Raw genomic sequence first — 14,868 nt, 5'->3', positions numbered from 1 at the left:
CCTCCTGGGGACCCAGCAACTGTCAAGACTGCCCTCAAGATCCCCCTGCCTGGTTTTGCTGGATCGGACCTAAAAGCAGTGCATGCCCCAGGGTGTGATCAAAACCAACAGAGCCATCTACTAGCCATTTGTGTAGGCTAAGGGGAGTGTGACTCCAACGGAGGCAGACCACCCAGAAGCTTAACAGGGGGACCAGGGAGAGTCAGAAAGCTAGATCCACAGCCTTGTCTGGGGGAGAAGAGGTTCAGAGACTGCACTGGTCAAGCCAACTCACTCAACACATAAGCAAACAAGCCACCCCCCCCAAACAAGGGTGGGGGATCCAGGACCCAGAGTTGCCACAATATTTTACAATATGCAGTTTTCAACAAAATATTTGAGAAATGCAAAGAAGTGGGAAAGTGGCCCATACACAGAAGAAAAGTAAAAGGAAACAAAATTGTTTTTGAAGAGGCACAGCCATTAGACCTAGCAGAAATGACCCAAAAGTTACTATAAATATGGTCAAAGAACTAAAGGAAATCATAAAGAAGTAAAGGAGGGCATAATGACAATGTCTCATCATACAGAAAATCAGTAGAAAGATAAAAATTGTAAAAAAGAACCAAATGAAAATTCAGAAATTGAAAAGTACAAGAACTAAAATAAAAATTTCACTACAGAGGCTCAACACTAGATTTGAGCTGGCAGAAGGATCAGTGAAGGGTGCCTGGGTGGCTCAGTCGGTGAAGCGTCTGCCTTCAGCTCAGGTCATGATCCCGGGGTCCTGGGATCGAGTCCCACATCAGGGTCCCTGCTCAGCGGGAAGCCTGCTTCTCCCTCTCCCTCTGCCTGCCACTCCCCCTGCTTGTGCTCTCTCTCTCTCACAAAAATAAATAAAATCTTTAAAAAAAAAAAAAAGAAAGAACAGTGAACTTGAAGATAGATCAATAAAGATTATGCAATCTAAAGAACAATGAGAAAATAGAATTAAGAAAAATGAACAGACCCTCAGAGAAATGTGAAATATTAAGCATACCAACATATACAAAATGGGTGTACTGAAGGTGAGGAGAGAAAGAAGGGAGCAAGAAAAATATTCAAAGAAGCAATTACTGAAAACATCCCAAATTTTATGAAAATATTCATCTACACACCCAAGAAGCTCAACAAACTCCAAGTAGGATAAATACAAAGACATCCACATCCTTACATGTAGTAGTCTAAATGTTGAAAAAGGTAAAATCCTGAAATCAACAAGAAAAAAGTGAAACACTGAAAAGAAAAAAACTGTCAACGAAGATCCTTACATCTAGCAAAACTTTTTTTTCACAACAAAAGTAAAATAAAGACATTCCCAGATAAATAAGAACTGAGAGAATTTGTTGTTAGCAGGCCCATCTTACAGGAAATACTAAAAATAAGTTCTTCATGTTGAAAGCAAGTGACATCAGATAGTAATGCTGATCTACATGAAAAAAAAGAAAGAGTGTAAGTAAGGGTAATTATGTAGGTAATTATAAAAGACAGTAAAAATGCGTATTTCTTCTGCTTTACTCTCTTAACTGATTAAAAATTAATTAGTATAAATTAAGTTAGTAAAAATAGATACTGGCAAGAAGCATATTATAAGCCTTAAAGCAACCACTAAGAAAATAAAATTCATATATAGTTTAAAAGATCACTAAAAGGGGGCGCCTGGGTGGCTCAGTCAGTTGGGCATCTGCCTTCAGCTCAGGTCATGATCTCAGGGTCCCCGGATCAAGCCCCAAGTCAGGCTCCCTGCTCAGCAGGGAGTCTGCTTCTCCCTCTCCCTCTGCCCCTTACCCCACTCATGTATGATGTATGCTTCCTCTCTCTCTCAAATAAACAAATAAAATCTTAAAAAAAAAAAAAAAAGTAAAAGAATGGGAAAAAATACATCATACAACAACCACAGGAGGTCTACAGTAGCCAAACTAGTATCAGAAAAAAAGAGACTCTAAAAACAAAACAAAACAAAATTACTAGAAATAGGGGGACAATTTATAACAGTAAAGGGCCAATCCATCAGTCAGATAAAACTATAAACATATAAACACAGATGCACCTAACAACAGTCCCCCAAAACAGAGGAGGCAAAACCTGACAGAAGTGGAAAAAAAACAATAATTCAAAAACAGTGGGAGATTGCAATACATGCTCTTAGTCATGGGTATAATCACCACAAAGAGCACTAAGGAAAGATTTGAACTCTATGAGACTAAGATTCTCTCCACTTCCAACCAGCAACAGTGCTGTGCACATGGGACATTTCCAGGACGGACCTTCCGGGAAGCCACGGAACAAGCCTCAATTTAAAATGACTGGAAGGTCAAAATACTGGGCGCCTGGGTGGCTCAGTCGTTAAGCGTCTGCCTTCGGCTCGGGTCATGATCCCAGGGTCCTGGGATCGAGCCCCGCATCGGGCTCCCTGCTCCGCGGGAGGCCTGCTTCTCCCTCTCCCACTCCCCCTGCTTGTGTTCCTGCTCTCACTATGTCTCTCTCTGTCAAATAAATAAATAAAATCTTAAAAAATAAATAAATAAATAAATAAAAATAAAATGACTGGAAGTATATTCTCCAACTACAATGGATTAAGTTAGAAGTCAGTAACAGACAGAAATTTGGGGATTTCACATGTGCAAATGAAACAACATACATAAATAAAAAAATGGGTCAAAGAAGTAATCTCAAAGGAAGTTAGAAAATATTTAAGACCAATGAAAATGAAAACACAACATGCCAAAACTTCCAGGATTTACTGAAAGCATTTATTAGAAGAAATTTATGGCTATAAATGCCATGTTAAAAAAGAAAAAATACCTCAAATCAACAATCTAACCTTCCACCCTTAGGAAACTAGAAAAAGCAAACTAAACCGAAAGTAAGCAGAAGGAAAGAAATAAATACTAGAATTAAATAAACATAGTAGAGAATAGAAAAATAACAGAGAAAATCAACAAAACCAAAAGTTGGTTCTTTGGGGAAAAAAATCAGTAACATTGACAAACCTTTAGCTAGAATGACCAAGAGAAAAAGGAGAGAAAAAGAAGGGGACTCACTACTCAAGTCAAGGATGAAAGAGGAACCACCTGCACAGAAACAAAAATAAGACAAAAATGTGTATCAGCAAATTAGATTAAGTGGACAAATTCCAAGAAACTATGAAAAGTAACTCAGGGAAGAAATAGAAAATCTGAACAGACTTATAAGAAGAGAATGACCTGGTAATTTTAAAACTTTCCACAAAGAAAAGTCCAGGCCCAGAAAGCTTCACTGGATAATTCTACCAAACATTTGAAGAATCAATAAACTTGTGACAAGAAGTAAACAAGCCCTAGAGATCTAGTGCACAGTACAGTGAATACAGACAACACTGTACCATAACCATCTCACTTGCTGAGACTAAAATGTAATTATTCTAACCACAACAAAGAAATAATAGCTATGTAATATGATAGAGGTGCTAATTATCACTACAATGGCAATCATATTACAATATATAAATGTATTAAAAAAACAAAAACAAATAAAAACAATATATAAATGTATCAAAGTGACATGCTGTACACCTTAAATTTCCACAATGTTGTATGTCAAATATATTTCAATTAAAAAAAAAAGCCTCCTAGAAAGAAACATAGGCAGTAAGCTCTGTGACACTGGTCTGGATCTAACTCCAAAAGCAAAGGAAACAAAAGCAAAAATAAACAAGTGGGACCACATCAAACTAAAAAGCTTCTGCACAGCAAAGAACACCATCAAAGCACAATCAAAGCACACGAGTGACTATTATCAAAAAGACAACAGATAGCAAGTGTTGGTGAAGATGTGGAGGAAAAGGACCCCTCGTGCACTGTTGGTGGGAATGCACACTGGTGCAGCCACTCTGGAAAACAGTGTGGAGGTTCCTTAAAACATTAAAAGTAGAATTACCAGCAACTCCACTACTAGGTATTTATCCGAAGAAAACAAAAACACTAATTCAAAAAGATATATGCACCCCTATATTTATAGCAGCATTATTTACAATAACCAAGATCTGGAAGCAGCCCAAGTGTCCATCCATTGATGAATGGATAAAGAACATGTGGTATATATATACACAATGGAATATTATTCAGCATAAAAAAGAAAAAAGTCCTGCCATTTTCGACATGAATGGAACCTGAGGGCATTAAACTAAGTGAAATAAGTCAGACAGAAAAACACAAATACTGTATGATTGCATTTATATATGGAATTTAAAGAAACAAAACAAGCCCATAGATACAGAGAACAGATAGGTGGTTACCAGAGGTGGGGGATTCAGGCTGCGTAAAATGGGTGATGGTGGTCAAAGGTACAAGCTTTCAGTTCCAAAATAAGTAAGTCACAGGGAGGTAAGGTACAGCATGGTGACTGCAGTTGACAAGACTGTGTTGCACATTTGAAAGTTGCTTAGCAAGAGTAGATCTTAAAAGTCGTCATCATAAAAAAAACTTTTTTGCAACCATGTAAAATGACTGATGTTAACAATGTTAACTAGACTTACTATATATTTGAAGCTGATGTTATATGTCAGTTACACCTCAAAAAATTTTTTTAATTAATAAGGAATTGATACCCATCCTTCACAAACTTAAAACAAAATAGAAGAGGAGGGAACACTTCCCATTCCCAGCCTGACTCAGAAGACCAGTACTATCCTGATGCTAAAACCAAAGTCATCACAAGAATTAAAAAAAAAACAGCAGACCAATACCTCTTGTGAATATGGACATAAAAATCCTTAACATAATACTAGCAAACAGAATCCAGCAACTTATAAAAAGGATTACACATCACAATCAGATGGGATTTATCCCAAGAACTCAATGTTGGTGCAACATACAAAAATCAATGTAGAATAAAGGACAAAACCACATGATCATCTCAAGAGACACAGAAAAGCACTAGACAAACTTCAACATCATTTCATGATAAAAAGAAATATGCAACAAACTCAGAATAGAAAGGTTCTTGCTTCATCTAATATGAGGCATCTATGTAAACTCCACAGCTAACATCATGCTTGATGGTGACAGAATGCCTTTTCATTAAGGCCAGAACAAGACAAGCACTATCTATGCTCACCGTTCTAGCCATTTCTTTTTTTTTTTTTTTAAAGATTTTATTTATTTATTTGACAGAGAGAGAGACAGCGAGAGCAGGAACACAAGCAGGGGGAGCGGGAGAGGAAGAAGCAGGCTCCCCGCCGAGCAGGGAGCCCGATGTGGGACTCGATCCCAGTACCCTGGGATCATGACCTGAGCCGAAGGCAGACACTTAACGACTGAGCCACCCAGGCGCCCACCGTTCTAGCCATTTCTAATTCTAGGGTAAATAGACAAGAAAAAGAAAAAGCATCCAGACTGGAAAGGAAAAAGTAAAACTAACTCTATTTGCAGATGACATAATCTCCTACAGAGAAATCCTAAAGACTACACTAAAAAGCTATTAGAACTAATGAATGAGATCAGCAAAGTTGCAGGATACAAGATCAACATGTGAAAATCAATTTTATTTCTACAAGACAGCAATGAACAATCCAAAATGAAATTACGAAAACAATTCCATTTACCATAGCATCAAGAAGAATAGAGCACTTTGTAATAAATTTAACAAAAGCACTCCAAAACTTGTACTCTGATCATGTTTCCACCTGTCTCCCTCCCTCCCGCCCTCCCTCCCTCCCCCTTTCTCTCTCTCTCCCTCTCTCTCTCTCACACACACACACACAAACGGGCAGGTTTCTAGGAACTAGTTCATGCTTAAAAATAGCAGGCTATGGATTGGTTAGTTGGCTGGCGACACGGCCGTGCTTAGTAAAATGAGTCACACACACGGAGAAGCATGACAGTGAGGCTGAGCGGGGACAGAGACGCACAGAATGAATGAAGCGAAGGGTCCAGCGGGCAGCCTTGAGCGGTGTGGTACGTACCCAGATACGACCGCCTGGGGGGGACCTTGATTTCTTCATCCTTATTATCTGCAGCTACATTTAAAGAAAGAGAGAAACAGGAAGGAGGAAGAAACAGAAACAGACGGGTTTTAACACTCGTAAGCAGCAGTGGCTCCCAGCCCTCTTTGCATGCCTTTTAAAAACAGAAGCACAAGATCTTGGTTTCTGTGTATTAGGACATTTGTTTTCTGAACTATTTTCCCCCAAACCTACCCTCTTCCAGTAGAACTGCTGGGGCATGAGGAGGAAATCTTGGGTGAACAATGAAACGTCACTGCATTTTCACTTAATTTCTAAGGTCAGAGGTGGCATAAAGCCCATCGCACGTCCACTATGCTGAGAGAAAGAGAAAGCAGATGCTACTTCTATTTTCCCCTAAAAACTCATCCACATGCGAGCTTTGCTTGCAATAGAGTTGTCCCAGGGTCAAACTCGTCAGAAGGCCACCGCATAGAGCTGTTTTCAGAGCACGCTCAATGAAATGCCCGCTGGCAACGTGGAAAGCGTTCAACGTGTGACCCTGACAAGCAAGGGGCCCACAGACAATGCCACGTTCTGTCCCGCCAGGGAGCACGTGTCCCTGGCCCATGCAGCAGCCCCTGACAGAGCCCAAGATGACTCCCTCCCCGGGGCACCTTGCTCCTTCAGCAGCCCAGCCCCACCCAAGACCCCCCTACTCTGTGCTGTCCAGGATGGCAGCCCACGGCCCGTGAAGATACAGCCAGCATGCCCCCAGGCCGGAGCCCAGGATGGAGTGTGGAAGACGGATGGAAGAGTCACTGGACTCAGTTCCATGTCATCTGCCCCAGGTAATGAGGCTCCACCTATAAAAGGACCGATTGCAAGGAAACAGCTCAACAAAAACACCAGATTGGCTCCATGCTTGGGGACAGCAGATGCCCACAGACCCTGCTTACGAGGAGTGGCTGCCCGGCCCACGTGAGGGCTCCCTGAGCCAGCAGCACCAGCGAGCGAGCAGCAAGGCCTCATCTCCTCACCCAGCCCCTCCCCAGCTCCCCCTCCTGAACCCACTGGGCTTGAATACCCAGGCTCAGCCGGATTTCCGCAGCTTTTTGCTTCTATTTCTTGCTTGGGACCAATTTCACCACTCACTGACACGTCTGCTAAAGATCAGGTCCCAAAGTGGAAGGGGGAGGGGACGAAGGGGATGCAGGACAGACTGCTCGCAGGACAGACTGCTCAGTGTGGCTCCAGGAGCAGGTCAGACGTCCCATACACCGTCTCCCCTCTCGTCTCAGGCCTGATCATGCCCAGCAGACGAACAGAGCTTGGAAGCACGCCAGGTAGCAGGGCGAGGCCAGGGTGAGGCCCCAGAGTGAGAGAACGTGGCCCATGGGGCTCTCCGGGCAGCACAGTGGGGGAAGGAAAAGCAGCAGCCGGTAGGGAGGCGTGGGTCAGGGTGAGGAGACCCAAGTCCCTGTCGGACCCTTTCCCAAGGACAGTGTCAAGCCACCTAAGGTTTCCTGCTGGAAAGCAGAGAAACTTCTCTGCGCAGGACAGACTGGGGGTGAGAAGCTGAGAGCCCAGTTAGGAACACACGTCCATGCTGAACACGTGGTCCAGGCTAGGCACTGAGGTTTAGAACCAGCCTCAGCCACATGTCCACATTCACGTCCGAGCCTCACCGCTCCCCACTGGACATGGCTCCGTGTTCTCGCCCCTTGATTCCCAGGGACTGTGACCACTCCGGTCTGCAGAGGTGATGCTGCATGATCCCCAAGACCAGATCATAAGAAAGACACAGCTCCCACCTGGTTCTCTCTCAGATGCACCCCTTGAAACCTGGATGCCGTAAGGAAGCTTAGGCCATGTGAGGAGGCCACGTGAGGCTGTCCCAGCAGACTCCCCAGACACGTGAGCAAGTGAGAGGAAAGGAGGGAGAGTGAAAGAGACCCAAGGCACCAAGTTTTGGGGTTACTTGTCGAGCAGCCACAGAGACTGGACAGAGCATGACAGAAGTTCTGGCATGAGCTCAGACAGGAGAACTGGCCGTCCTGAATGCCAGAGGACAGCTCAGGGACAGCAGGAGGGAAGGCTGGGGAGCTGACAAGAGCCAGACCATCAGCAGTTTCCAGGGCTTCTGGTCCTCGTCACCGTGTGAGATCCACTGCTGTAGGCACGTGGAGAGACCAGCTGGGAGGAACAGAGAGTGAGGGACGTGAAGGGGCGATGGTTACACATACAGGACGACCCGGAGACCAGGGGGCCAAGGGGAGGTCCAGGGAAAACAGACACAAGACCGACATCAGAGTGAGGGCTGTGGGCAGGGCAGATACAGGATTCGTAACCGGTGTCCAAGGACACTAATTAACCCTTAAAAATGCAGAATGGTTTATAGATAAACATCTTCCAGGGTGGGGTGTGTGGGGGGGGTCCTCAGCTTTCATTCTTGGGATGGTATGTGACTCTCCCCGTCCAACATTTTTCAGTTTTATCGAGACAGAACTGCTTGTAATAAAAGTTCACCCGTGAAGTGACTGGTCTGTAGCATGTTCCCAGAGTTGCACAAACGCAGCCGCAGTCTAATTTTAGAACACTTTCATCACCTACACAGAAACCCTGCCCCATTAGCAGGCACTCCCCATTCCCCCACCCACCTCCACAGCCAATTCCATGCTGGAGCTTGGAGTGCTGAGATTTGGGGCAAAGTCAAATGAAGGCAACCACCTGACTTTGAGTCACAGACAATGTTGTTTCTTGAATAAAAAGGAACAAATAAGTCCGCTGTGAGTGCCTACCCATAAGGAGCCACTATTCCCAGTGACTCTGAACAAAGTCATCGATGGTAAGAATGGATCGTCCTAGGACCCCCAAGAAAAGTGTTCCAGGAGGCTCCTTACGGAGACCACTGCGAGCAGAGGGGGAAGCAAGTCCTGACATTCTTTCATTCTTGGGTCCTTGAGAAGCCCGTGGAAGATCCGAGACGCGACTGAAGGGTCTGTAGAGTCAGCTAGAGGTGTGAGCACACCTGAACTATTTCATTGGCCACAAAATCTCCCATCCACTGAAAACGCCAAACACAACCCCCAATCCCACAGCTGTCCCAGTGACCAGAGTGTGGTCTCCAAACGCCACACCCACATACCACAAGGGCTCCTTGGAGAAATGGCCAACTCCAGGTCTGGGGCGGAAATAGAAGACAATCTTGTCACACCAAGATCAGGGGCCTAGGGGCCACTCGTCTATGCCAAAAAGTCAGGAGCCAACTGAAGAGGCTCCCACTGGCAGACAGGAGTCACCGGGGCCTTCAACAAATACAATAATGGCAACCAAGAGAAACACATCAAATAAATCCATATACTCACAATAGAAAAACAACATGATCACTGTTGCAAGATGCCAGGGAACCAATTTTGAAGACCGGCAAATAAAGAGAAAGAAGCAATTATCTGCCTTTAATTTATAAATTATACCACTGGATAACTGAATAGCATTTACAGGGGAAGTTTCTCTTCAGAGAAGCCCTCCAGCCAACAGGTGAGCAAAGACAGAAAGAATATCAATGCAGTCTCACAACTAATGGGTCTAGGCACTGGGCACCCACCACCACTAACATCCAGAAAGAGACAAGCCAACAATTCGGGCATCCTTGGGGAAGAATACAACAGTCCAGCAAAAAATAAAGAGAACCAAACCTACATCTGACCAGACATCTGGATCCACTGATCTTTTTCCAATGTTCTTTTTTTTTTTTTTAAAGATTTTATTTATTTATTTGAGACAGAATGAGAGAGAGAGAGAGAGCACATGAGAGGGGGGAGGATCAGAGGGAGAAGCAGACCCCCCGCTGAGCAGGGAGCCCGATGCGGGACTCGATCCTGTGACTCCAGGACCATGACCTGAGCCGAAGGCAGTCGCTTAACCAACTGAGCCACCCAGGCGCCCGATTTTTATTTTTTTTTAATTTAAATTTAAATTTTTAAATTTTTAAAAATTTTTTTATTTTTAAAGATTTTATTTATTTATATGACAGAGAGAGGCACAGAGAGAGCAGGAACACAGCAGGGGAGTGGGAGAGGGAGAAGCAGGCTTCCCGCCGAGCAGGGAGCCCGATGCGGGACTCGATCCCGGGACTCCAGGACCATGACCTGAGCCAAAGGCAGTCGCTCAACCAACTGAGCCACCCAGGCGCCCTCCAATGTTCTTACACAGGGGCACACCACGGATAGGAAGACGTGACAGACCACCACGGGGTGTGGCCAGCAGAAGCCGGGCCGGGACCACCTCCGTAAAGGGCTTCTCAAATGTCCCCTGCAGTAGCAGGGATCTTGTCCCCATGCAGATGTGGCTGAGGTCTCGACTCTGTGCTCCCTGCACGCTCCTGGCTGTTCGCCACCAACAGAGCGCTGGGTGTGCCTCACACACAGATGCGCAGAGCGGGCTGCCCGTTGTAAGGGCAGACGAGCTCCACAGACAAGGGGAGCTGGGGAGATTCTGCAGATTAAAAGACAACCAGCAGGTGCCGGGTGGCTCAGTCGCTAAGCGTCTGCTTTCTTTGGCTCAGGTCATGATCCCAGGGTCCTGGGATCGAGCCCCGCATCGAGCCTGCTTGTCCCTCTCCCTCTGCCGCCCACCCCCCACTGCTCTCTCTCAAACAAATAAAAAAAAAAACCCACAATCAGCTGATCACACTGTGCAGCCTGTAACGGGACCCTGGCTCGAGGAGATAAAGCAGCCAGAAATGAGGAAGTGATGAGGCGGCTACAAACTTACACATAAACTGCGTATTTGATAATTAAGGAACTCATTTTTTATGGCTGATAAAGTCCTTCTCTTTTAGAGATACATTATGAACTATTTACAAACAGAGTATATCTGGAATTTGCTTCAAAAACTGCAGGCAGGCAGTGTGACCAGGATCTAGGGGAGCAGATGGAGGTGGGCATGATTACACAGGGAGCTCATACATACTCTCCCCGATTCCGTATATGTTAAGTTCTCCACAATAAAACGTGACAAAGGAAAAGGAAAAACACAGCACACACAAGACACATCAAACTCCACTGCCACTTGGTAGTTACACGGTGGGTACACATTAGCTTCTCCAGAAGATTTCTTCCTGGAACACGTGAGCCGGGCCGTCCTTAGAGGCAGAAGCCACCTCTGGGACCCACACCCCAAGCCCAACCTACACCGTGTATGAACAAGGGCACAGAAAGAGCCCCCAGTGGAAGGAGACATTTTTTAAATTTGAGCCTCATTTTGAAATAATCCCAATTTTGCAACAGGAGACAGACTGCAAAAGTGTCCCCAGCGTTCACAGACATCACCTCTGGAAGGGAGGATGAAAAGCTATTTGCTTTTACTTTATATTCCTCTCTCTTCCCCAAAATGTCGACAACGAGCATGTACGGCTCTTTATAATCAGATAAGAAATTACACATTGAATTTTGTAAGTAACCTGCTTTTTCTCCTTTGATTCCATTTATTTCTTTAATCTTAACTTCTAAGCTGAACTGGTACCTTCAAAATTAAAAACCTCTATAAAAGACAGTTGTAAAACATTTAAGCTTTTATCATTTTTTTAGGCTGACTATCCTATGAGAACGCTGAAATATGACTATTAAAGATTTCCTTCATAAAGTACTTGAAAGTATGCGTGGTCAGCCTGCCCCAGGCAACCTCCCAACACCCCAGCAGAAAACCGCCAGGAAGTGGGGGCCGCCCGCCTTCCACAGGGAGGCCCAGGGCACCACAGTCACGTGACCTCAGAGCTTCCAGCTGGAACTGGTCAGTTTTCATCCCTCACCCTCCCACTTCTAGCAGAGGACAGGAAAAAAAAACACGTTTCATTAAAAAGCTTCCCTTCGGAGTATGCTGTGTATCTCATATGTAGGAGACACAAAAATATGTAAATCTAAATGGATTCAAGAATTAAGTATGAATCTCAAGAATTCTCCAACACATCTAGCTGTGTTCCGGCAGGCGGAGTTTAGGGGTGGGTTCTCCATCTGAGGCTGTCTGGGGGCCCAGCAAGGAGCCCAGGGGTCATGAGGCACAGTCCTCCAACCCCCACCAGAGCCATACTGCAGAGAGCAGGCCAGCCAGGCAGGGACAGGTCCAGGGGGCTGCTGTTCCAAGAGGCAAGGTCAAAGCCCACCGCAGCCCTGGGGGGGGGGGGGGGCAGGGGCAGAGGGAGCGGCAGGCTGCCCGCCGAGCAGGGAGCCCGATGCAGGGCTGGATCCCAGGACCCCGGCATCACGACCTGAGCGGGTGTTTCCTCTAGACAGCATATAGTGGACCTTAAAAAGATTCATTCTGGCAATTATGCCCTCTGATTTGGGTTGTTTAATTCATTCACATTTAATGCCATTTTGATGTGTTTGGATTTGTGTCTGTTGTTTCACTTCTGTTTTCTGTATGTCCCCGTGTCCTTCCCGGCTGGAAGATGAGGGCCGTTCCAGCCTCAAGAGCCTGCTGTGCTTCTGCTTCCTGCCCCTTCCCCCACGTCCAAAGCCAGAACCACTTCTTCCTCAAGTCCATCCCTGGCCGTCTCCTGTCTCCTCTTCTACTCTAAGGGCCTTTGCCGACATCGGGTCCACCCAGACAGTCCGGCACAACCCCCACTGGAGGCCTCAGCGCTCCTCACGGCTGCAGGCCCCATACCACGTGATGTGGCCCCTCACGGGTTCCCAGGTGTGGATGTATGGGGGCTCCGTTCATTTGCTCATCGAAGAGAGGGTCCCCTGTTAACATTCAGATTGCAGCCCTATCCCTGGAAATTGGGATTCACTACTTTAATTCAATCCATCTTAGTTAACCAGAATTAGAAACAGTCCTTGTGGAAGAATCTGTATACAACACCGGCAGTCAAGATGGAACGAGAGAGACCTGCGGTGCCAAGAGCTGCCGGAAGAGGCCCCGCTCCCTGCTCACGGGGTCTGCCCCCGCCCTCACGCTCACCTGAGGTCTGCCCCTGCCCTCACGCTCACCTGTGCCTCCTGGAGACCTGCCGGTGAGGCTCCAGGAAGGCAGACAGCAGGTGCGGGCAGCGGATGGCCTGTCTTTCAACCAGGTCACAGAAAGGTTAGACTCTAGGACGGCCTCCTGGCCTGGAGGCCCACACCCCCGCTGTATCTGGCACCCCCTCAGCGAGCCTCATACTATTTCCAGCAAGATCATGACACCTGGTCTCATGTTTCAGAGCCTGAGGCAGAGGAACACCAAGCAACCGTGGGCACCAAGTGTCGTCTTCTCCTGACTTTCATCCTTCCCTGGGGGGGCAGAAACACTACTGACCAAGCCCCACACCACCCCCGCCGCAGCGGGCGCAGACCCTGAGCCACACTGAAGGTGAGGTTCGCAGATCACAGAGCGAAGCGGCAGAAGCCGTGCCAGCCCCTCACCTCCTAAGGGCTGGGCGGGCGGAGAAGCCCTGCTCTCAAGGCGAGACCAGCAGTAAGACCAGCACCGTCAGCAGCGAGATAGGAGAACGGGTCTCAGAGGAGGGATTAATGGGGGAGAAAGAACAAAACTGCAACAGAAGCAGACCACGGTGGTCACTTGACCGAAAGTGACATGAACTGGCCCAGGCCACCCACTAGAGCTGGAGGCTGACCTATTTTCTACAAAGACTGAAACCGGCATACCTTCATCTCTAAAAACAGAAGCTACACAGGGGAAAGGATCTGCTCCAACGGAAAGAAAATAACCACCAGGAATGAAAATACAGGAGCGAGACCTCAAGTCCACAGGAGCCCCAGAACTAAACACACTCCAGCAAAAACGCTTCTCTAAGCGACAGCTGAGATCACACACACCACTTCAGACAAAATCAAAGTGAGAGCTGGCTTCTATTTAGTAACTAGAAGAAAACCAGAAGTAAGGCATTAACCCTCCTGTGTGTTCAAACACAAACATCAGCCCAGAAGGAGCTTTTTCAGAGGAAAAGGCAAAAACAAGAAGTATTTTCTATTTTCTGAGCCACAAAGTCACGGAGCAGCACGGCTGAGCATGTAATTCGTCCCGCCCAAGCGGGCAGACCCTGCAGGCCCGCTCCAGGTGACAACCCACCGGCCCCACAAGAGCATGACCTCAGGTGAATGTGTAACAAGGTACATGAGGAAGATCCCAGTTAACTCAGCCTCAGCTAAATGGTAACTGAAAGGGAATGTTTTATGTACCAGCCACACACACAGAGAAAACTGCCTTCTTGGGCAAATCCTTCTCTGACCTGATCGTGCCGAAAAAGACACCGACAACAGACACACACCTCCTACCCCAATTCAGATTCCCCGCGTAACAATCACAGTGGACAGGAACACATTAAGTTCATAACTTGCCCAAATTTCAGGGAAGAGATTATCCCATTTTAAATAAACACTCAGCACACTGGAAACACGTCAGTTACACATAACCGTGCATTTGGTGAAACGAGAGCTACTCAGGTAACACCAAAGCGGCTCTTACTTCACCCATGAACACAGGAGGAGTTTTGCTTGTTGACTGAGGGCTTTATTCCCAAAGTTGCAGATCACCAACCTGCAAAGAAACGGCGTTTTACGTTCAGCTCATTTGTCACGCGGACTTCAGTGCAGAGCTTCAACATCAGTAACATGGTCAAGATCATGACTATGCTCTGCCAGAGGAGCGGTGACTCAAAATGCCTTCCAAACCTGGGGAGGTAAAGAGACCACGGCATCAGGAGGGCCCCCGGGCACCAGGGGCCTCACCGCCTCTCCCTACCCAGGTCCCAACCAAGACCCCCATGGCCACCTCCTGAGTGGCCCCAGATAGTCTCTCACATCCATCACAGGCTAGGCCCTGAGCGCCTGGGCCTCCAGGCTCTGCAGCGAGACAGAGCTGGGTGGGCAGGGGCTGGGAGCACTCTAGGACAGCAGGACCAGGGGCCACAACACCCCCTC

At 46.7% G+C, this 14,868-nt stretch overlaps 1 protein-coding gene across 4 annotated transcripts in view; it reads right to left on the bottom strand.

Moving 5' to 3' along the window:
* Window positions 1–14,868, bottom strand: part of SLC66A2 (solute carrier family 66 member 2) — a 55,390-nt gene that overhangs the window by 32,514 nt on the left and 8,008 nt on the right. For 3 of the 4 annotated variants that reach the window (XM_054510253.2, XM_045886515.2, XM_054510251.2), the window contains exons 3-4: window positions 14,486–14,619; window positions 5,963–6,016 (exon numbers count right to left, since the gene is read on the bottom strand). In XM_054510253.2, coding sequence (XP_054366228.1) covers window positions 5,963–6,016; window positions 14,486–14,619 — 188 coding nt within the window. The remainder of the gene's footprint in view (window positions 1–5,962; window positions 6,017–14,485; window positions 14,620–14,868) is intronic. The other variant, XM_064578765.1, reaches the window with a different exon arrangement.

This window comes from Mirounga angustirostris, unplaced genomic scaffold (assembly GCF_029215605.1).
Source record: "Mirounga angustirostris isolate CCGP_5_RB_7025 unplaced genomic scaffold, mMirAng1.0.hap1 SCAF_14, whole genome shotgun sequence".
NCBI classification, from domain to species: domain Eukaryota; kingdom Metazoa; phylum Chordata; class Mammalia; order Carnivora; family Phocidae; genus Mirounga; species Mirounga angustirostris.
The sequence above is the reverse complement of the archived record's forward strand: the minus strand, read 5'-3'. Positions and strand labels throughout refer to the sequence as shown.